The sequence below is a fragment of the Lipotes vexillifer genome, unplaced genomic scaffold (assembly GCF_000442215.2).
Source record: "Lipotes vexillifer unplaced genomic scaffold, Lipotes_vexillifer_v1.1 scaffold657, whole genome shotgun sequence".
NCBI classification, from domain to species: Eukaryota; Metazoa; Chordata; class Mammalia; order Artiodactyla; family Lipotidae; genus Lipotes; species Lipotes vexillifer.
In genome coordinates this window covers 1,255,419-1,278,414 of record NW_006774518.1, presented here as the reverse complement: position 1 = coordinate 1,278,414, position 22,996 = coordinate 1,255,419, and the positions used below count along the sequence as shown (strand labels likewise).

At 39.3% G+C, this 22,996-nt stretch overlaps 2 protein-coding genes across 2 annotated transcripts in view; one reads left to right on the top strand and one right to left on the bottom strand.

Annotated features, from left to right (window-relative positions):
* The first annotated feature begins 1,108 nt into the window (after positions 1-1,108).
* LOC103078055 (zinc finger protein with KRAB and SCAN domains 4-like) lies at positions 1,109-1,936 on the top strand. Its single transcript, XM_007449262.1, has 2 exons — positions 1,109-1,608; positions 1,759-1,936. The coding sequence occupies exons 1-2, from the start codon at positions 1,109-1,111 to the stop codon at positions 1,934-1,936; spliced, it is 678 nt and encodes a 225-aa protein (XP_007449324.1).
* Positions 1,937-13,774: 11,838 nt separating this feature from the next.
* ZSCAN12 (zinc finger and SCAN domain containing 12) overlaps positions 13,775-22,996 on the bottom strand; it is a 14,095-nt gene continuing 4,873 nt past the window's right edge. Inside the window, exons 3-4 of the mRNA XM_007449237.1 lie at positions 20,780-21,932; positions 13,775-13,895 (exon numbers count right to left, since the gene is read on the bottom strand). Coding sequence (XP_007449299.1) covers positions 13,775-13,895; positions 20,780-21,932 — 1,274 coding nt within the window. The remainder of the gene's footprint in view (positions 13,896-20,779; positions 21,933-22,996) is intronic.

The following is a 22,996-nucleotide window of genomic DNA, read 5'->3' as shown; positions in this document are numbered from 1 at the left end:
TTCCCCTGAATGGACACAGCTGGATTCAGCTCAGGTGAACTTCTACAGAGGTGAAAAGCAAGAGAACTGTGGCAGCCTGACCTCCTTGGGTAAGACTGATGGGCACTGATTTCTCATAAGGTTTCTTGACTGCCTTTGTGAATTAGAACCTACCAGGCTGTTAGAAGCCATCGAACCCCCTTACGTTTGGATCAGAATCACCATTTCTAAACTGCTACTGACCAGTTCCTTAACACTTCTGATCTTGCCTTCTCCTCTTCCCTGTAGTAAGGTTAAGTGGGATGAAGCACTTACAACCTCTAGTACAGGTCCAGCTCATAGTAGATGCTCAGTAACTGCTTATTTCTTCCCCTTCCCTTCCTGTTGCTAGCCCTGATGGTAGAGGAGAGCTGAGGGGGTATCTTCAGGAAGTGGGCCATGGGACCATAGAGTGAGAGCTAGAAGGGACCCAGAGATTGACTGCAGAGCCTGGCCTTAGAGATAAGCATGTGGTGCAGAGGTGCACAAGATTGCAGGGGTGGCACTCCAACTCAGATCTCCTAGTGTTGAAGGTTGAAGCCAGTTTTGTTTGGGGATCCTGCCACTACCTGGAATAATAGGAGAGATGGCTGCCTTGTCATTGTTTGGTGATCAATTTCTGAGTCCCCACTTCCCCTGTTTTCTTACTAAATGCTTCAGAGGTTCTTTCACTTGCCTTGCTTACTGTTGCCTTCTGTGCAACCCTTTTAGTATTTAATCCTAGGTGCACGAGCCTGCCTTACTGTCCTTAGAACTTAGAGCCACTGCATGTACCCCTAGCACAGTCCTCACCACCTTGCCAGTTTGTATCGTTCTTCCAATGAACCCATTCCCATCCTTGTCTCCTTCCTCCCCAGTACTCTGTTCTCCCTCTTATTTCCATCCTTATTCTTGTACTTAACTCCTCATCCTTGCCATGTATAGACCTCTATAATTCTTGCCTCCCTGGGACTCATCACAAAGCTTTTCTGTGGCAGGACATAATTGACAGTTGCTGGTCATTTGTTATTTCAGGTGGTGAGATACGGACTAAGATCAGGGACCTGCCTCCAGATGAGGACCATCCAGAACAGGAGCCTGGGAAGATGCCATGCCACCTGGTGAAGACACTGCCCAGATTTCTACATGTGCGGAAGTTGGTGCACAGGAGGGCAGGTTACAAAGAAAGCAGGAAAATGCCTCTGGGAGGAGGCGGCACTATTGCCATGAATGTGGGAAGACTTTTGCTCAGAGTTCAGGCCTGACGAAGCACAGGAGAATCCACACTGGGGAGAAACCCTATGAATGTGAGGAGTGTGGCAAGACCTTCATTGGGAGCTCTGCCCTCGTCATTCATCAGAGAGTCCACACTGGGGAGAAACCATATGAGTGTGAGGAATGTGGCAAGGTCTTCAGTCACAGTTCAAACCTTATCAAACACCAGAGAACTCACACCGGGGAGAAGCCCTACGAGTGTGATGACTGTGGGAAAACCTTTAGCCAGAGCTGCAGCCTCCTTGAACATCGCAAGATCCACACTGGGGAGAAGCCATACCAGTGCAATGTGTGCGGCAAAGCCTTTAGGCGCAATTCACATCTCCTGAGACATCAGTGGATCCACGGCGATAAAAACGTTCAGAATCCTGACCGTGGAGAGACCTGGGAGAGTCAGGGGAGGATGGAAAGCCAGTGGGAAAATGTTGAGGCTTCCGTGTCTTATAAATGTAATGAGTGTGAGAGAAGTTTCACTAGGAATAGAAGCTTTATTGAGCACCAAAAAATCCACACTGGAGAGAAACCCTATCAGTGTGATACATGTGGAAAAGGCTTCACCCGAACTTCATACCTTATTCAACATCAGAGAAGCCACGTTGGGAAAAAAATTCTATTTCCACGACCCATGTCTTATATGCTAGAGTTGGTGCTCACTCCTTGTTGAACTGAAGCCACCCTGGAGCCCTTTCTGACGAGAAAATTGTGAGCTGGGCTTTATTTGCTCCCAGACATCATCAGGTGTTTGTTAGAAAATAGAGACTGGATGAGGTGAATTATCTTCTACATTCTGGGTGACTGAAAAATGTTTTTTGTTTGATAGGAGGCTATGGGAGAGTTGTCTGGAAGAGGTCGGCCCTGAAATGGTTTGTTCTGACCTACTGAACTTAAAAGGGCTCCCAGACTGGCTAATTAATTACCCTCAGCCAGCAGTTTATGATGAATAGAAGGCTGTGATTTGGGGGCTGCTGTGCTGACTATTCATCTTGCTTATAATGAAACCTCCATGGTTTGTCAGATTCATGAAATATTATACACCCATCCGCCACACACACACACACATACACTGTACCAGTGAGATTACCTTCATAGCTCTGAAAATCTGATGTCATCTAGATTTCTGAAAAATTTGTCACCAAAACCATTTGTGCTTGTGCCTAATTTTGAGGTACTAGGTTCTGAGTTAGTGGTAGTGCAATGTCTTGTCAAGCACACAGGATGGGCAGAGTAGGGTTACAGTAGGGTTACTGCGACACACGGAATCCAAATTTCTTTACCAGCCTAGGAATTCTAATATGAATGCCTGAAATAGCTTCTTTATCATTAAATCAATGTGAATATATATCAACCATCGAATTGCATTCTTTTATTAATGTTTTCCTGACACTAATTTTGCTACTTTTGAAGGAGAAAATTGTTCCTATGCAGGCAGTATGAAAATCAGTTATCACGTCAGGATAAAATAATAGATTCTCTAAAGCTCAGCATCATGGTTCTCACCTTTTAGTTCTCTTGGGCCTGACCAAGTGCTCTCTAAAGCTCCTGGCACTATCTTGCCCACAAACTTTCTCCCTCCCCCCAACTATATCATAGACTATAGCAAGACTTATACTTACTAAGTTCAAACTTTCTCTGGGTCAGTGGATTCACATCAGATATTTACAAGTATCACTTATCGTTTCAAAACTCCATTTTTAGTGTTGACCATCTTGGTCTTCTTATATACTGAATCCCAAGCAAGCTGTGTGGTACCTCTTCCTCCATTATTCATGATGAGAACTTTAAGCATTAAGTTAACTCCTCAGGCTATCTACTTTTCTTTAAACACGCTTTGTAAACCATCTTTTTTTTCTTCCTGATAGTCAAAATTACAGTCTTACGAATTCAAGTGACAAAAGTTTTTTTAGTCAGCATTATGCAAGAAGTATTTATTATGTATATTTCAAATGGAATTGCTTTTAAAAAAGTATTTCAGGATGATTACTTTCCTGCAAACTTTATTTGTTAGTGTATCACTTCTCTTTATTACAGAAATATGCTTTTGCTTTTGCATCTACTCACAATTCTCACTTGGCTTCTGGCACCAGCAATCTCTTCCCTATTTACAATATCATTCTAAGACTATTTACAATATCATTTACAAAATTTACAATATCATTCTAAGACTCAGGAATTCCTATAGCAAGGTTTTCTGGCCACTTTTCACAATTAATGGTTTCACCATTGTGATATATTCTCTCTTGCTTATCCAAAATCCTTTGCAGATCTAAGTCCCTGTTTTTATGCCAGTTTCCAAGCCTTCATACTTCATAGTTTTCAGGGGACACAAATCTAACAAATCATAATGTAAATTATTTGTATTACAGTAGTAAACAATATAGTTATTTATTTTGTTTAAGCAAATCCTTAAACCAATAAAAATCTACTGTATGATTTCTGAACTTCCTGAACATACTCATATTAGTCTGGGTCCTTCAGACAAACAGAACCTATAGGATGTACATGTAAAGAGATTTATTATAAGAAATTGACTCACATGATTATGGAGGTTGAGAAGTCCCAAGATCTGCACTTGGCAAGCTGGAGACCCAGGGAAGCTGATGGCGTAGCACCAGTCCAAAAGCCAGTAGGCTTGAGAACCAATGTTTCAGGTCAAGTCTGAGAGCAGGAAAAGACAAGTCTGAAGGCAGTTTAATGAAGTTAGGCAGGAGGAGTTCCCTCTTACTCCAGAGAGGATCAGCCTTTCTTGTTCTATTCAGGTCTTCACCTGATTGGATGAGGACCATCCACATTAGGCAGAGTGATCTGCTTTACTAAGTTGACCAATTCAAATGTTAATCTCATCCCCAAACACCTTCACAGACACACCCAGAAAAATGTTTGACCAAATATCTGGGTATCCACCTCCTAGAGAAATGGAAATAAAAACAAAAATAAACAAATGGGACCTAAAGAAACTTAAAAGCTTTTGCACACTAAAGGAAACCATAAACAAGACCAAAAGACAACCCTCAGAATGGGAGAAAATATTTGCAAATGAAGCAATTGACAAAGGATTAATCTCCAAAATTTACAAGCAGCTCATGCAGCTCAATATCAAAAAAACAAAAACCCAATCCAAAAATGGGCAGAAGACCTAAATAGACATTTCTCCAAAGAAGATATACAGATTGCCAACAAACACATGAAAGAATGCTCAACATCATTAATCATTAGAGAAATGCAAATTAAAACTACAATGAGATATCATCTCACACCGGTCAGAATGGCCATCATCAAAATTTCTACAAACAATAAATGCTAGAGAGGGCGTGGAGAAAAAGGAACCCTCATACACTGTTGGTGGGAATGTAAATTGATATAGCCACTATGGAGAACAGTATGGAGGTTCCTTAAGAAACTACAAATAGAACTACCATATGACCCAGCAATCCCACTACTGGGCATATACCCTGAGAAAACCATAATTCAAAAAGAGTCATGTACCACAATGTTCATTGCAGCTCTATTTACAATAGCCAGGAAATGGAAGCAACCGAAATGTCCATCAACGGATGAATGGATAAAGAAGATGTGGCACATATATACAATGGAATATTACTCAGCCATAAAAAGGAATGAAACTGAGTTATTTGTAGTGAGGTGGATGGACCTAGAGACTGTCATACAGAGTGAAGTAAGTCAGAAAGAGAAAAACAAATACTGTATGCTAACACATATATATGGAATTTTTAAAAAATGGTCATGAAGAACCTAGGGGCAAGATGGGAATAAAGATGCATACCTACTAGAGAATGGACTTGAGCTGGGATGAAGTGAGAGAGTGGCATGGACATATATACACTACCAAATGTAAAATATATAGCTAGTGGGAAGCAGCTGCATAGCACAGGGAGATCAGCTTGGTGCTTTGTGGCCACCTAGAGGGGTGGGATAGTGAGGGTGGGAGGGGGGAGATGCAAGAGGGAAGAGATATGGGAACATATGTATATGCATGGCTGATTCACTTTGTTATAAAGCAGAAACTAACACAACATTGTAAAGCAATTATACTCCAATAAAAACGTTTAAAAACATTACAGTAAAAGTTGTGATATTTTTCAATGAAAAAAAAAATCTGGGTATCCTGTGGCTCAGTCAAGTTAACACAAAATTAACCATCACAATACTGTAGTTTCAGGTAGTAGCTAAGTATTACAATTCTTAACCATGCTCCCCCACTGTTGATCTCTAGTTCTTACAAGTGACAGTAGGAGGAGCCTAGGAAATAATGTTTGTAGCCTCCTTACCCTGCTTACAGATCGGGATAAAGAAGGGATGGTATGAGGCTGAGTGACAAGAGATAATGATTGGCTTACTACTGTATCCTCAGCACCTAGCAGAGTTCCTGATGAATGAATGATTCTGAAGATTGGTTGATTCTACGTGCTCTTTCACTGCAACATAAAATCCCCCCGGCACCTACTGCTTGAGACCAAAGTGTTCACATACCTATTTCCAGAAATAACAGTTTTTCTGTTGTAACTATACCACACTGGCTGAGATACAGGATATAAAAAGTCTCTGAGACTCAATAGCATATGCTACCTGCTGATGAATGTTTAGGAGTTAAGTCCCTGAAGGTAGGATTGAATCCAGATGCCTAATGCCTTAGTTATTAAAAGTTTGTTTCTTGAGGCTGAGTAGACTGCCACTTAAAAACGAAAGTCAGTGCAAATCTACGCTTACTGGTGTGGAGCTGATCCTCTGTGCCTCCTGATCTCTTCCCAACCTCAGTTACTTTAAGGAAAAAAGTGTCCCCAATGCTCTAGCCACCTCTGCAGGATGGACTCCACATTACTCCCTGAGCTCCCAGTCAAGCAGACAGACAATACTCTCCTGGTAGTTGGTGCTGTAACCCTTGAAGTGTCTGTATTACACTTCTTTCTCCACATTTTTGTTTTAAAAAAAAAAAGTATCTAAATTCAACTGATGGAATTTAAGAAAATCTACAATGAAGAGAAAAAAGTTAAAGTAAACTTGGGAGTGAGAGTGACTGGGAGGTGATATGGGGGCATGAAATGGTGAATGACACAGTGCCTCCATTGTTGGGTACTCTTCAGTAAAATGTCTGTTCATGAGTTTTGCCCATAGCTAATTGAATTGTTTGTTGTTTAACTGTTGCGATTAGGTGAGTTCTTTTTATATTCTAGATACAAGTCCTCTGTCAGATATATGGTATAAAAATATTTCCCCCGTCTGTAGCTTGTCTTTTAATCCTCTTAATAGAGTCTGTCACAGATCAAAAGTTTTAAATTTTGATGAAGACAAAATTATTAATTTTTCCTTTAATGAATCATGCTTTTGATGTCAGTTCTCAGAATCTTTGCCTAACTCTAGGTCCTGATGATTTCCTCTTGTTTTCTTTGAAGTTTTAAGTTATGCCTTGTTTTAGCCCCATGATCTGTTTTCAGCTGATTTTTGTATAAGGTGTGTGGTTTAGGCTGAGTTGTTTTTCTTTTTGTTTTTTGCCTATCAGAGTAATCTTAGCAACATGAAAAGAGTTGGAAGAGTGGCATGGACTTATATATACTACCAAATGTAAAATAGCTAGCTAGTGGGAAACAGCCGCATAGCACAGGGAGATCAGATAGGTGGTTTGTGACCACCTAGAGGGGTGGGACCTGGGGGTGGGGTGGGAGGGAGATGCAAGAGGGAGGAGATATGGGGATATATGTATATGTATAGCTCATTCACTTTGTTATAAAGCAGAAACTAACACACTATTGTAAAGCAATTATACTCCAATAAAGATGTTAAGAAAAAGAGTTGGAAAATATAACCCATCTATTTTCTGGAAGAAATTGTGTAAAATTGTTGATAATCCTGCCTCTAATGTTTGGTAGAATTCTCCAGTGAAGCCCTCTAGACCTGAAGATCTGGGAACTTTTAAATTATGAATTCAATTTCTTTAATGGCTAAAGGACTATTCAGATTATCTATTTCATCTCGGTTGGATTTTGGTTGCTTGCACTTTTTGAAGAATTGGTCCATTTCTTCTAAGTAATCAAAGTTATGATTATAAGTGCAAAATTGTTCATTGTCTGCACTTACAAAGCTTTTAATAAATGCAGGATCTGTAGTAATATCCCCAATTCATTCCTGTTACTAGTGATTTGTATCTTTTCTTTTTATCTTGTCGGTTTTACTAAAGGTTTATGTTTTATTGGAAAAATTTTTGAAGAAACAGCTTTGTTTCATTAACTTTTTTCTATTGTTTTCCTATATTCAATCTCATTGATTTCTGCTATTATCTTTATTATTTTCTTCTTTCTGATGTCTTGGGTTTATTTTGCTCCTGATCTTTAGTTTCTTGAGGCAGGAACTTCAATTATTGATTTCAGACTATTCCACTTTTCTAATATAAGCATTTAGTGCTATAATTTTCCCCGTCAGCATTTCTTTAGCTGTGTCTCACATACTGTGATAGTTGTATTTATTTTCCTTCAATCTATGTATTAAAAAAAAATTCCTTTGAGACTTCCTCCTTAACCTGGGCATTATATAGAAATGCTTTCCTTAGTTTCCAAATATTTGGAGATTTTTCTGTTTAGTTTGGTTTCATTGTGGTCAGAGAATATACTCTGTATGATTTCAATTACATAAACAGCATTTTCTGCCACTGCTAGCCATATGGTTATTTCCTATGTATGCTATGATATACTTTTTTTTTTTTTAATTTAGTGATCCTTTCTTTCCTGTAGCTCTAGAAGACTCTCTTTGCCAGCAAACTGGCACTTCCCTCCTTCTGGATGCACTTCTGGGTCCATTGTAGGATTGTAGGAAGGCCTCCAAACTCCGTTGCTCTTGAGAAGTTTGAAGGACCCTAGGCCACACAGACTGAATGGACCTCTTCTCTAAGCTGGACTTCCCTTTCCTTGCTGAAGGAGACACTCTGTACCCCCTATCTGGCAATGTCCAGTATGGCCATGGACTCAATTCCTTTTATTTGTAAAATTCTGACACTTCATATATGGTTGGTTGCTGACATTACCGGACTTTTACATCCATAGCATCTAGGGACAGGTAATTTGTATTTGTTAAATAAGGTACTGCTTTACCCCTATTGGCCTGACATTCAACTGTCGTACCTTTGACTGATTAAAAAATGGGCAGAGGAGCTGTGTAGCCATTTTTCCAAAGAAAACATAATATAAATGGCCAATAGGTACATGAAAAGATGCTCAACATCACTAATTATTAGGGAAATGCAAATCAAAACCACAGTGAGCTATCACCTCATACCTGTTAGGATGGCTATCATTATTATTTTTAAAATAAACTTATTTATCTATTTTTGGCTGCATTAGGTCTTCATTGCTGCACACGGGCTTTCTTTAGTTGCGTCGAGCAGGGGCTACTCTTCGCTGTGGCGTGCAGACTTCTCATTGCGGTGCTTCTCTTGTTGCAGAGCACGGGCTCCAGTAGTTGTGGCATGCAGGATCTAGAATGCAGGCTCAGTAGTTGTGGCACATGGGATCTTCCCGGACCAGGGCTCGAACCCATGTCCCGTGCATTGGCAGGCAGATTCTTAACCACTGCACCACTAGGGAAGCCCCAGGATGGCTATTATTAAAAAGACAAGAAAAAACAAGTGTTGGCAAGGACATGGAGAAAAGGGAGCCCTTGTGCTTTGTCGGTGGGAATGTAAATTGGTGCAGCCCCTATGGAAGACAGTATGAAGACTCCTCAAAATATTAACAGAACCACCATATGATCCAGCTATCCCACTTCTGGTTATTTACCCAAAGAATATGAAAACACTAATTTGAAAAGATATATGCACCCCTACGTTCATTGTAGCATTTATTTACAGTAGTCAAGATATGGAAACAACCTAAGAGCTCAACAGATGAATGGATAAGGAAGATGTGGTATATATCTACATGATAGACTACAACTCAGCTATTGAAAAAGATGAAATCTTGTCATTTGTAATATGCTAAGTGAAATAAGCCAGATGGAAAAAGACAAATATATGATTTCACTCATCTGTGAAATATAAAAAACGAAGAAACCCCCAAAACACAAAATAAATGAACAAACCAAACCAAACAAAATCAAACATGTAAATATGGAGAACAGAATAGTGGTTACCAGAGGGGAAGGGGCTGACAAGAGGGTGAAATGGGTAAAGGGGATCAACAATATGGTGATGGATGGAAACTAAATTTTTGGTGGTGAGCATGCTGTAGGGTATTCAGAAGTAGAAATATAATGTTGTAATCATGAAACATACAATGTTATAAACCAATGTTACATTAACCAAAAAAAAAAACCTGTCATGTTCAATCATATACTTGTGCAGTTTACTGTGTATCAATTTCCCTCAATAAAACTGTTTAAAAAGTCATAACAGATTATACTGCAGATTTTAGGCAAATAACTTGAAAGTCTACACAAAATGGAGAGTTTTCTAAACAAATAACAGATTATCAAAATTGACCCCCATTATAAATAGCCTAAATAGACCATTTTTGTAGAATAGAAAAAAGTTACCATGGAACTATCCCACAAAAACGTACCCACCCCAGATGGTTTCACGTCAGAATTCAACTTTCAAAAACCAGATAATTTCAATGCTTTATAAATTGTTTAGAACATTAAAAAATAAAAACTTAGCCATTTTTATGATGCAAGTAAAATCAAAACCTGAACCTAAAAAATACAGAAAATTACAGACCAGTTTTATATATTGAATAAAAATGTACTAAATAAAATATTAGCAAGTAGAACCCATAAACACATTAAGAAAACACCATGCCTAAGTGAAATTTATTCCAGGAATGCAAGATTGGCTCAATGTCAGGAAAGCCTTTCATGTAATACAATAATAAAATTAAGGGAAAAAAATAATGTAGTTTCTATGGATGCTGAAAAATCCTTTTATAGAACACAATCCATCTTTTAAAATAGTGACCGTAATACCTATTCAGAAAATTTAGGCATATACAGCCGATATAAACTACTAATTGTGAAATAATCATTGCAAAGTTTTGAAATCTGTGGTTCCTATATTTAGTGACCTACTATAAAATCCATAAGCCTCATTTTCATAGAGATTGGGCTACATTGCCAATTTGCTGAAGAAGAGCTTCTAAAAGATTCTTTCCTCTTTTGGCCTGTAGGTTTTAGAACTGAAAAGAATAATAAATTACTTAAAGTATTAGCCTTCAGGATATTATGTGTTATCTATAAGGGAAAATACCTCTATTATTATGTCAATAAGCTATATGTGAAATATCTTTTTTAAAATAAATTTATTTTATTATTTATTTATCTTGGCTGTGTTGGGTCTTTTGTTGCTGTGCACGGGCTTTCTCTAGTTGCAGTGAGCGGAGGCTACTCTTCGTTGCAGTGCACGGTCTTCTCATTGCGATGGCTTCTCTTGTTGCGGAGCACGGGCTCTAGGCACACGGGCTTCAGTAGTTGTAGCACACGGGCTCTAGAGCACAGGCTCAGTAGTTGTGGTGCACGGGCTTAGCTGCTCCGCAGCATGTGGGATCTTCCCGGACCAGGGCTCAAACCCATGTCCCCTGCATTGGCAGGTGGATTCTTAACCACTGTGCCACCAGGGAAGCCCTCTTTTTCTATCTTTAAAAACAAAACAAAACAAAAAAACAAAAAACAAATCTGGGAAATATATACTCTGTGAATGACACCTATATGGCCTTCTGTTGGGAGAACACAGAGGCAGTGTCAAATTTAGGAAAGCAGCCAACGTCCAACAATTCAGTGATGTGGTCCCTTTCATTATGTTTACTGAAACTTTAATAATGTCATTTTTGTGCCCTGATGTACTCACACAAGCCTATTTAGCCCATAAAAATAATATATATATATGTGTATATGTATATATATATATATATAGTTACAATAAACAGTAAACAATATTGTTTACACTTGAATGAATTTAAGATATGAGATTAGAGTGGGCATGGGAAAATAACATGTCCCCAATAAACAGATAATCATCTCAGAGATAGTGTCACAAGTCCAGGGATGCAGGTAAACAACTTAATTTCAAAAGTCCTGGTTGCTTATGTTTAGACTCCTTTGAGAAGCGAAAAGAACTTCTGACTTTTCCTTTTCTTGACTTGAGATGTTCATTGAATGTTTTTAGTGGCTACAATGGGAAATTTAAGATATCCATTCCCCATACATCTTGCCCATTTATATTAATTATATTAATTTTCCAATATCATGGAGACTATTGTTGAGGCTTGATGTCTGTCCATACAACTTCCCACAATATTCTCATTTAAAAGAGCCTCCCTAATATGGACTCACTGCTGTTTACTAAGGTCCAACCTCTATCTGAAGACTTTTCCATACTCATCACACTGTCAGTTTTTCTTTACTGTGATTTCTCCAATGCCGAATAATGCTGGTGATCCCGTGGAAAACATTTCCACGTTCATCACGTTTGTAAGATCTATCTCCTATGTGGATTCTCTAGTGCAGTCAGTCCTGACTTCTGGGTGAAGGCCTTCCTTCCTACTCCTTTCACATATGGTTCTATAAGGTTTCCACGCTGAATAAAGGCATCCTTACAGCCATCACATTTTATGCAGTCTCTTGCTCGTGTGGATTTTCTGATATCAAATAAGGCTGCTTTGGCTGATGTCAAATACAACTTTCCCACATTCCTTATACTGAAAGCATTTTCCCCTGTGATGGATTTACTAGTGGGAAAGGAGGGACCCACTGTAAACAAAAGCTCTTCCAAAAGTGTTGCTCTCAGAGACATTCTCTTTGGTATGTACTTCCTAATGCTGAATAATGACTCATCAGTAACTAAAGCTTTTACTAACTTACTGCATTGATGCTGTAATTCTACAGATTCCCCCCACATGATTTAACATCTTCAGAATTTTTTTGTGTTGGAGACAAGTCCTTATTTTCATTCTCAGTAACACCATCTAAAAAAAATGCACAGACGATTCAAATGTCAGTTGTCTCTTCTGCTGAGATCATGAGACTTATGAGGAGAAACAGCGATAAAAATAAAACCCAGTTTTATCTAAAGTGCATGCCTTTTCAGCATCCCTAAACTACCAATTCAATTTTGAAAAGCACGCAAGAAGGCATGTGACGTTCCAGTTTGAGAAGAGACAGCTGGACCGTCAGAAAGAGACTGGAAGAGCATACAGAATTTTCTCACAAAATGTGACAAAGAATCAGAAAGGTATAATCAAAAAAGTTAAGAGGAGATCAGTTTGAATCTGGAGGTGAAAAAAAGGGAATATCATGAAACCAAGAGAAATTTTAATTTGCTAAAAGGTAGTTAAAAGTACCATTTACACCAAATGAATGTACCTAGGCCACTAGTATAGACAAACAAAATGGTCCATAAATGTCTGTTAAATGGATCAACAAACAATGGCATATAATAAAAGTTAACTTGAAACAACAGGCAAATCAGTTTCAAAATGCATACTATTTTGATGTGGGGAAATCAGTAAACTGGAAAAATAACAGTGGGGAAAATAATTTTTTCAGTTAATATGCAGGATGAAAAGATAAGAAGAAAAACATTTTGAAGCTAAAGGAGTTGAATAAGTCAAAATAACAAAACAAAACACAGACACCTCCCAAATATTACCCAGAGTTTCTACCTAAAGAATTGGGCAAAGAGACCGGTAGGGGCAATGTTTCCAGGGAAAGGACACTAACAAGAGTTCTAAAAACCTTCTTTTGAAGGATGTCTTCTTTCTCTGCAGACATTCTTTCTCATCTGCTTTCCATTTCATAAGGCAATAACGTGAGAGTTTAACTAAGATAGGGTCTTAATAGACTGGACCTGACACCTTTTGATTCCAGGGTACTATCTTGCCATAAGCATACCTTGTTCTATCCTTGTTCTATCTGGGCCCTAAAAGCAATGGGATGAAGATGGTCTTGGAAAATTGAATTTGAAGCTGTCCTTCAGTAAAAACACCCAAATAACAAAAAAACCCAATATAGGCAGAGAAGGTTTCAGAGGTGTACATGAATACCCAGCGGAATTAAAGTCCATGAGGGAGATACTGGGTTATGGCTCCAGAGACATCTGGTGGATCCTAAAGTTGTTTTGCTGCTTTCTGTTCTATTCCTGAAGCCTTTCACTAGTCAAGCCATAAATGATCCTCCCAACCCTTCCCACCTGATGGCTTGTCCTTCAAGCTGTCTCTTCAACCTCTCTAGCATAACTGATGCCTCTTCTCTACGTTCTGAATGATATTATCCTCCTTAGGTCTGCAGCTCTACAGGCAGAGGTCAGGACCTGCTTCAGCGTCTGCTCCTTGGTCTGTATTTTTCTGGTCTCAGCATCTGTGGGCAGAGCTCCCTGAGTCTTCTGACAGCCCTGTGAGGTCCAAATATCTATTTCCTGGTAGCAACAACTTAAAGTTGGAAGAAAGATTTTGTTTTGCCAGTCTGATTCTTGGTACCAGGCACAGCCCTCTCCCTCTACCATCAGTCACTATTAGAGATCTTTCCTGCAAGAAGAGTGCCATTCTGGAATAAGCGAGCTCAGGAGAAGATTCACTCCAGCTTGGGGTTCACACTGATTTTTCAGAAGTATATCCTTGTAGCTAGTCTTCTTCCTGAGGCATAGAACAACACTGTTAACAGAAACTCTAAATTTTATTTAGCTCTTACCCAAGAACTCACTTACCTGACAACACACTGAAATAAAAAAGGAACTCTGTCAGAAAGCTAAAAAAATTAGAAGACAGAGTGGGAGTGACTGCAAATTATTAGTAAACACTATCTGCTATAATCTCTTACTTCCTAGTTTAAGTTAATAAAGCTTGAGAGAAAGACCATGACCCTCCTCCCTTTGGTTCTCCCCTTCTAAGAATCCCAAATGGTAAAGAACATTAGAGATCAGAAAATAATGGCTAATATTTATTGAAAATTGACTGTGAATTTACTCATCTAAGCAGATTTTATCATTCCACTGACAGATCAATGATACTGAAGCACAGAGGGATTAAGTAATTTGCTAAAAGTCAAACAAGTGGATTCTATGTCGTTCCTTGTGTTGCGACTTATTCTAGGGAGTCATGAGTGGGATCATCTCAAAAGAACCCAAGTTTCCTTTTACCAAATTGGGATTCCAGACCTTCCTCTTTTTCTCAACAGCCCCAATAACCTAAGACAACTCAGGACTTGGAAGCCATCTTTAACTTTCGCCTGCAACTCAATTCGTCCGACTGAACTTCACCGGAGTGCCTAAAGGGCCGAATTACACACTGAGTCGAAGCCGGAGTCCACGAACCCTCTATCACCACCACTTACGACCCAAAAGCCAAAAGAGCTCGCAGTTCTAGGCCTGCGGCTGTCAACAATGCCTCACCTTAGGTCTCCTCTAGGAATCTGGAGGTTCTCTCCTCTCTGTGGTTGCCTGGCAGCATCCCCGCCCCTGCTGAGTAGCGCAGGCTCGGGCAGCTAGGTCAGGTAACTCCAAGGGCCTACGCTCTGAGGCTGGGGCACGGCAGACTCCGCCCAGGGTCCGCCTCTCCCCACCCCCACCCCCCCCACGCAGAACTTCAGAAGTGCAACTCAGACAAAAAGGGAAACTCCTTAGCTGCTAATTATCTTTAACAGGGGTGGAGACAAAAGATAGGAAAATCTTTCCTTGCCAGTTTAGGCGATGTTTATCTCCTGCCAGCCACTGTTCATTAGTTCCCAAGGTAAGAAAGTAAAAGTAGACCTGAGCGGGAGCTTTAATCCCAGCGGCAACAACGCAGCAGTCCTGGGAAAAATGCAGCGTAGTTACAGGTAATTTCTGGCCTGGGGCTGGAGCATCTAGAGGCAACGCATTTGAGAGCTCATTGAGAGAGCCCACGGCAATAGAACAATAGCAAACGGCTATAAAGCACTTAGGTGCTAACCACTGTTCTAAGCACTTTATATAAACCCCCCATTTATCCGTATAACAATTATCCTCCCTAGGTCTGCAGCTCCCCAGGCAGAAGTAGGTACTATTATAGATATTTTACATTATGAGGAAATGAGATTAAGTCGCTTGCTCAAAGTCATTGAGCTAGAGTTTGGCTACAGCAAGCTAAAGAGTTCCTAAATTTCCTCCTCCTTTATCAGGGAGGAAATGGTGATATACCTACTCTTAAATATTTCACTTAAATAGGCTGAGCTGAGGCGCTAGATCAAAAAGTAAGATACGCATATCAAGCTTAGACAGGAATAATGATGATCTGCATAAATCAGAGGTGACAAGTGGCCTCCTCTTAGGAATCCTCGGGACACCCAGGACAAGGCCATTTGGGCTTAAGATGATTGGTAAAGCAAACATATATTCCCCAAAGATCACCTTGAACTGTGATGGGTGAAAACTCTGGGAGCCTTGACTGATGGGTTTTCAGACCTGGAAAAGGTCTTTCATAAGTGTGGGAAGAGAATCAACTGTTTACAAGAAATCAAGGGATAAGGCTGGCTCTCAATAATGATCTCACAATGTAGGCTAGGGAGCTAAGCAACTGAGAAGTTTAAAATACTTATCGTGGTTGGCTTTGTCAAAATCAAATTATATGTATATAAAAGTATATGTATAAAGTAAAAATTAAAAACATATTTTATATAAAATATATCCATGCCTACTTTTTATATACAAATATGATATAAAAATTCTATGTATAAGAAATAAGGTGCAAGAACTCCTTACCAGTTATACCCAGAAACATCGGAAGGAGAGCGGACCCAAAGAAATTCTAATAAAATGATGAACTGCTGGAGGGGCTTTAAAATGTAAAATTTTCAGTGTGAAAGGTTGAAAGTTGAGAAAGTTCAATTAAAGTTATCAAAATGATTATCCCTATATTAAACAAACACTTGTTGCTCAAATAAATTCTGTGCTTGTGGAGTCAGGAGGGGCATCTGAAAGAACTATTTTATATAATATATACTTATCTATGTTTTTTTTAATCCAAGAAGTGGTACTAGCTACAAATATAAAAACTTTAAAAAACCCTCATCAAAGGTATATCCATAGTGAGTTATTGGATAGATCCATAATGGGGACATCTCTCTAATCTTTATATTAGTCAGATACCCCTTATTCTGTCAGAATAATGCAGAGAATAATGGTTCTAAGCTAGAAGTGTGATCCTTTCCTATAAAGAGCTCATCTTTAAAGTGAAATGTCTCCTGCAGACACCCTCATTGTGCAGGCAACAAGAATTAGGGCTGATATTTATGCTGGCCCAAACTTCATCCAAGATTTAATATGCAAGAGGATGGGGATATTATTACCTTTGGCGTTTGGACCCAGGACTCTATAGAGTTTCTTAAGTATTTTCCAGAATACTGATAGGAATTGAAATTTTTCTACAGGTAATAACTCAAAGCACTGAATACCACTGCAACATGCAGTTCGTTCATCTGAAATAAAGAGGAAGAGTGGGCTCTGGAACTGCTTAGTTCATATCTTGGTCCCACCACATACTAACTTTGTGACAGCAAGCAGCTTTATTGATTTGTTTCCCCAGCTAAAAATGAAACAATGTGAGTAAAGCATTTACTAATGTCTGGCCCTTAGTAAGCAGTTAACAATTACATAATACTGTTAATAAATCCTTTCCTCTACTCCTAAAGATTGCCAATAATAAGACTTTGACTGTTAACAACTTTACAATCACTGGATATTAACGAAAGAGGCTATTTCTGTTCTGAGTATAGGAGTGCAGAGCTTTTCTAAGTGCTTCTATCTGATTGCTCTCCACCTCCATCCTCACCATGCCCACAAGATTTCTCAATCCCAGAGCCCTGCTCAGCACCCTTGTTTTTTTGTTTGTTTTTTGTTTTTTTTCAAAAGGGGCCCATCTTTCTTCCCTTCACAGTCCCTTTCTATTACACTCTCTGGAACCCTTTTGTGACTGTCAGGTTACTTTTTCATCCAAAGCCCATGTTTAAGCTCATTTTACTTTTCACTGCTTTAGAAATTTGATTCTCCCCCAACCTCTCCAGGTGCTTTTAGCCTTAAACACTCAATATTTTGTTTACCTTCAATCAAATAGAAAACAGAGGCTAGTCAATCTTATTCTCATCCTTAATGTTATTTCTAAGCTGCTGCTTCATGATTCATTTGAGTTTTATACCAGTTGTTCTACCTGGCTGTTGTATTACTGGCTGCCATTACTTCTCTTGTGGACTTGCTTCACTTTCATACTCTTTTCTTTCCATCCTGCCTCCTGTTATTGATGATTTAAAAATCCACATAGATGAACTGCTTCAAGGGACCCTGATTTCCTAGGTACTGTCATTGTCAAACCACATCTTTTATAAAGATGTACTCCTGACTTCATCTCAAGGCATTTTCTGTTCACCGCACTCCCCAATTCTGTATCTAACAAGTCATGTCCTCCACTTGCCCCTCAGGGCCTTCCGCTTCGCTGCGTGGCCAATTTAGTTCCAGATAGTAACCTTATATCTTCTCCTTTTCTAGGACTAGTTTGACCCCCTTTGATGCCCACCTGGAAACCCCATGCCACTCTGCCCTTTTTTTTGGTTCTACAACTGTATTTAAGCACAAGAAACCACCAGAACAAAACCCCCACATTTATTTTTAAATAAGTTATGAACTGTATTCTTCTATGTAATAGGCATATTCTATTGTTCTGGGTCTTTGTTTATGGTTCCTTTATAATATTACTTAAGAGAGTTATAGGCAAATGGAGGAACCTGTGTGCACTGAGAGAACATGTTAAGCAGAGGCTGAACTGGAGAGACTGTAAGTAACAGCATGGAGAGTAGACAGCAAGTTTAAAATAAGGATTGCATTCCATCGAGCAGTCAGATTAAAGAGAGAGGCTCTGACATTATGAGGAGCAATTTCAGTTTGGAAAACATGTTTGTGAAATCAGATTAGATGACAAGTATGGACAGCATCAGTTTGGTAAAGAGATGTTCTCATGAAGGCTCTTGTTACTAAGTCAAGTCCCCTCCAAAGAGACGAATTTACATGAGAAATTTGAGACAGGGAAACCTTAGGTAGGGAATAGGCTTCATATACTTACAGCTACAGAGCTCTCAGGGCTCAGTTCTAGGATCCTTGTTCGTTTCCCGGACATAAAAAAAATTAGGTTTCCAATCCTAGCTGCCTCAATGCTTGGTGCACAACTCCAGTGTTGGTCTTATGAAAAAGCCTGAGCAGTCCTCAACTTGTGAATGAGTTGTTTTTTAAACGTTCATTTGCTTTCCTATGTTGTGAACTCAAAAAGTTTTCCCACAGTCAACGTAAATCTAATCCCAAAAGCCAATGTGACACATAATATGCCTAAGTTATAGCACTAACACCATTATCATTTTCATGGGAAAATGTGTTCACAATTACAATTTAGAAAGCTAGGAACATATATATTTCTATAGGACTAGGGACTCTACTAGTTCCAACCCAGTGATATTCCTATGCCCTATATAGGGATTACGGACAGAGGGGCAAGAGACTAGGGCACTAGAGAAATGGGGGTAGAGTATATTATAGGAGTGGAGAGACGGGATAAAGACAGGGCTGGGCAGAAAGGTAGTTAGGAATAGTTAAAGAATGGTTGATTACCCTTCTTTTTCCTCTCCTTCCTCTTTTGTCACTATCCTACCACTTCAAACCCACTGACCAGCTACAGGTGAAGGGAGATGAGGGGACTGAAGTTGTGTGGGGTGAGGTGGGAAGGCAGTCCTAGAAATTGTGCAGTTTGCTGCGGCAACGTAGAAAGGGAAAGAAATAAAAGGACATCTCAGTAGAGATCAAATATGACTTCTGTAAATAAAAAGATAAACAGACCAGGAGCTGTGTGTACTTCTTTGTGGCTTGCCTGCTATCCACTACAATGATCATCACAGGTTCTCATCAAAAACAGAATTGTTTACTCAGTAATATACGGTAATGTCAACCAGTTTTCGGTTGATTTGTTGTTTTCTGAAGCCCCAAGGCAAAGAATCACTAATCTTTGCCTCTTTTATGTGCTCAAGAAGGTATACAAACCAAAAAATTATAAGCCAGTTCTCACAAGAAATTATTAGGGGATTCAGAACACAATGGTAACTACAGAGGTGGGAACAAAGGGAAGTATAAAACAGGGAAGAACACCAGCACCCCGCCCCTAAACACACACACACACACACACACACACACACACACACAAGCCTTGCACTCAGAAGAACCTTGGGAGCCTTGGAATACAGGTCTTTTTTGAAACATTTAAATTTGAAGGGACAGAAAGGCCATCTCGAAGACCTAGTTTTTAGGCATGATGGTGGTCTAATTCCCTGTTCATTGTAAAGACCTGGTGGCTCATGTCCCCTGAAGGGCTTTCCTCATGCTAAAACTCTGCAGCGGCCTGTGTTCACGCTTCCTCACTTCACTGGCAACCACGAAGGTAGCAGTGATTCAGCGCAATGTTTCTCAAAATTTAGAGTACATCAGGTGACTGTGGAGCTATAAAAATGAAGATTCTCAATCCCCATCTCAGACCTAATGAAGCATAGTATCTGTGACTGGGACTCAGGTATGTTAAACAAGCTCCACAGGTGATTCTGATGTTCACTGATGTTGAGGAATCACTAGTGTAACGAACAGGGCTTGAAGTCACAAAACTGCACTTAAGCTGCTGGTCTTTTCCTTTGTGTGATATTGTAGCTATGTCACCATCTCCATAAGCAAGAGTATCCTCATTTTTAAAATGGAGAATAATTTTAATTTATAGAAACATTTTAGGAATTCAATGAGAAAAGTGCTTTTAAGTGTCAAAGTATTAGGTGAAATTATTGGCATTCTAACCCTCCCAGAGTCTGTCCTCAAGCTATGTTTCCAACGTAGTGCCATCAACTGCCCAGTCTGAATGAACTCTACTTTAGGCTGGCTAGTCTTGTCATTGATGCTTCCAAACTACATGCACTCTGCTTACATTTGTTCTACCCTAAATGTTTTCTCCCTTTTGCCTTCCAAATAACCCCATCAAACCTTTATCTTAAATAAAGTCTTTCCTGACCACTTCAGGTAACAGTGATCTGTCCTTCAGAATTTATAGCTTGCCAAGTGCCACTTTAATCCTACACTACTTTGAGCATCAATTCTATTGTCCTATAGTCTTGACTAAACAGTGGACCTTATATATCCCAAACTAGGTTGTAAACTCTTTTGAGAAAAGGAATCTGGTGTTACGCTCCTTGTTCTCCACAGCACCTAATGAAATGGGCAGCAGAGTGTATTTTTTATGAAATATCCGAAGTTACCTTATAGCAATAGTGACTAACATTTTGTCCTAAATCATCTCAAAGCTAGTATTTCTCTCCAGCCTGCACTCTGTGAGACAGCTTCCCTGCAGTCTTCACACAGAACCAGATTTTTCTGCTTTTGTGGGTAGTCTGATGTTGCGTAAGAGCTGAGTTCTGCCTAAACGACTCCCCACACTCTTTACATTTATAGGGACCACCTCTATTATGGATTCTCCGGTGTTTACTAAGATCTGACCTCTGTCTGAAGGCTTTGCCACATTCGTCACATTGGTAGGCTTTCTCCCCAGTGTGGATTCTCTGATGCTGAATGAGACTGGTGATTCCTCGGAAGGCATTCCCACACTCATCGCATTTGCAGGGCCTCTCTCCGGTGTGGATTCTCTGATGTTCCGTGAGGACTGATCTTTGAGTGAAAGCCTTTCCACACTTATCACATTTATAGGGTCTCTCTCCAGTGTGAATTCGCTGATGTTCTGTAAGACTTGTCCTCTGAATAAAGGCTTTTCCACATACATCACATTTGTAGGGTTTCTCCCCAGTATGGATTCTCTGATGCTGAATAAGGCCACTCTGACTGAAGGACTTCCCACATTCCTTACACTGATAGCATTTTTCTTTGTGGTGGATCTCCTGATGGGAAACAAGGGAGGAGTTATAAACAAAGGCCTTTCCACACTCGCTGCACTCATAGGGCTTTGCCCCAGTATGGACTCCTTGATGCTGGGTAAGAATTGAACGCCGACTAAAACTTTTATTACACTGAGTACAATGATAAGGTTTGTCTCTTGTGTGGATTTTGAGATGGTGAAAGAGACCTGCTTTCTGGCTAAAGGCTTTGCCACATTCATTACAGTGGTAGTGTTTCTCTCCTGTGTGAAGTCTCTGATGTTGATTAAGAGCTGACCACCGGCCAAAGGCTTTGCCACACTCATTACATTTATACGGTTTCTCTCCCGTGTGTATTATTTTGTGTCGAATAAGCACAGTTCTCCCACGGAAAGTTTTTCCACATTCTTCACATTTGTAGGGCCTGTCTCCAGTATGGATCCTCTGATGTTCTACGAAGCATGAGTGTTGACTAAAAGCTCTTCCACAGTCATCACCTTCATAAGGCTTTTCTCCTGGACAGACTCTCTGGTATTCAGAAAGGTCTGAGTTCTCAGGCAAACTTACTCCATTTTCATCACATGTATGTTGTTTATCTTCCCTGGAGTATCCAGAAGGCTCTCCTATTTTTTCTTCAGGTTCATAAGTTTTTTCATACCTAGCTGACTGAGACATTTCATTATCAAATTTGCTAGATATATTCCCATATGGTTTCATTTCTTCAGAAACTTCTTGCTTTAGAGTTAAATTCCTATACTCATTTCCAGTCTCAACATCTGAAACTAAAAATGGATCATAAATGTTAACTAGTTTCTTGTAATAGCAAACAGCAACTTCACTAGGCAACATAAACTTATTCAAATGAAAAATTACATAAGAACCTGGAGTTCCTGCATGACTATAAAATGGCACTAGAATATACGACAGACTAATAAACAAAGCACTCCAAAAACTGTTAAGGAAAAATCCAATAACCCAATAGAAAACTTGGCAAAGAAAAAAACTGATGGTTTCCAGGAAAGGAAATACAATAGTTCTTAAACACAAGAAAAGATGCTCCACCTCACAATAAGGGAAAAGCAAATTTAAACAATATTGAGTATAATTTTCACCCATCAGATTTGCCAATAGCTTGATATAACACTATGTTCACAACATTGATATCATACATTGCCAGTGGGAGTGTAAACTGACCCAAGCTTTACAGAGGGCAAGTTGACAATATATATAAACAACTATATATATAAAACCTTTGACCTAGTAATTCCACACAGAAGAATTTATGCTACAGATAAACTCACACATACAGTTATTTACCACAGCACTATTTGTTACAGTAAAAGAGCGGGGCCAACTTAAATGTCATCAGCAGGGGAAGTTAATTGCATGATATATCCATACGTTTTAATATTAAACAGCTGTTAAGAAATAAAAAATGCAAGGTTCCACAATCTTAGTGATAAAGAGGGGAAAATATATTTGAATATGAAAAACATACATATATGATTAAAAACTCTCTAGAAGGACATGCAAGAAACTAGTAACAGTGACAACTTATTTCAGAATAGGGGTAAGGAGACCAAATGGCTAGGGAAATTGAGTGGAATGAAAACTTTTCACTGGGTAACTTTAAATTATTATTTTTTGAACCATGTGAATTTTCACCTATTTAAAAAAATTAAATGAAAAAAAAAATAGAGGAAATAGAAATAAGGAAGGTACTGAGTCTTTCACCCCTTCACTAACTTTGAACATTCTACCCCATTTGCTTTATTACTCCTTCTCTTTATAAGAGTAATACACACACACACACACACACACACACACACACACACACACACACACA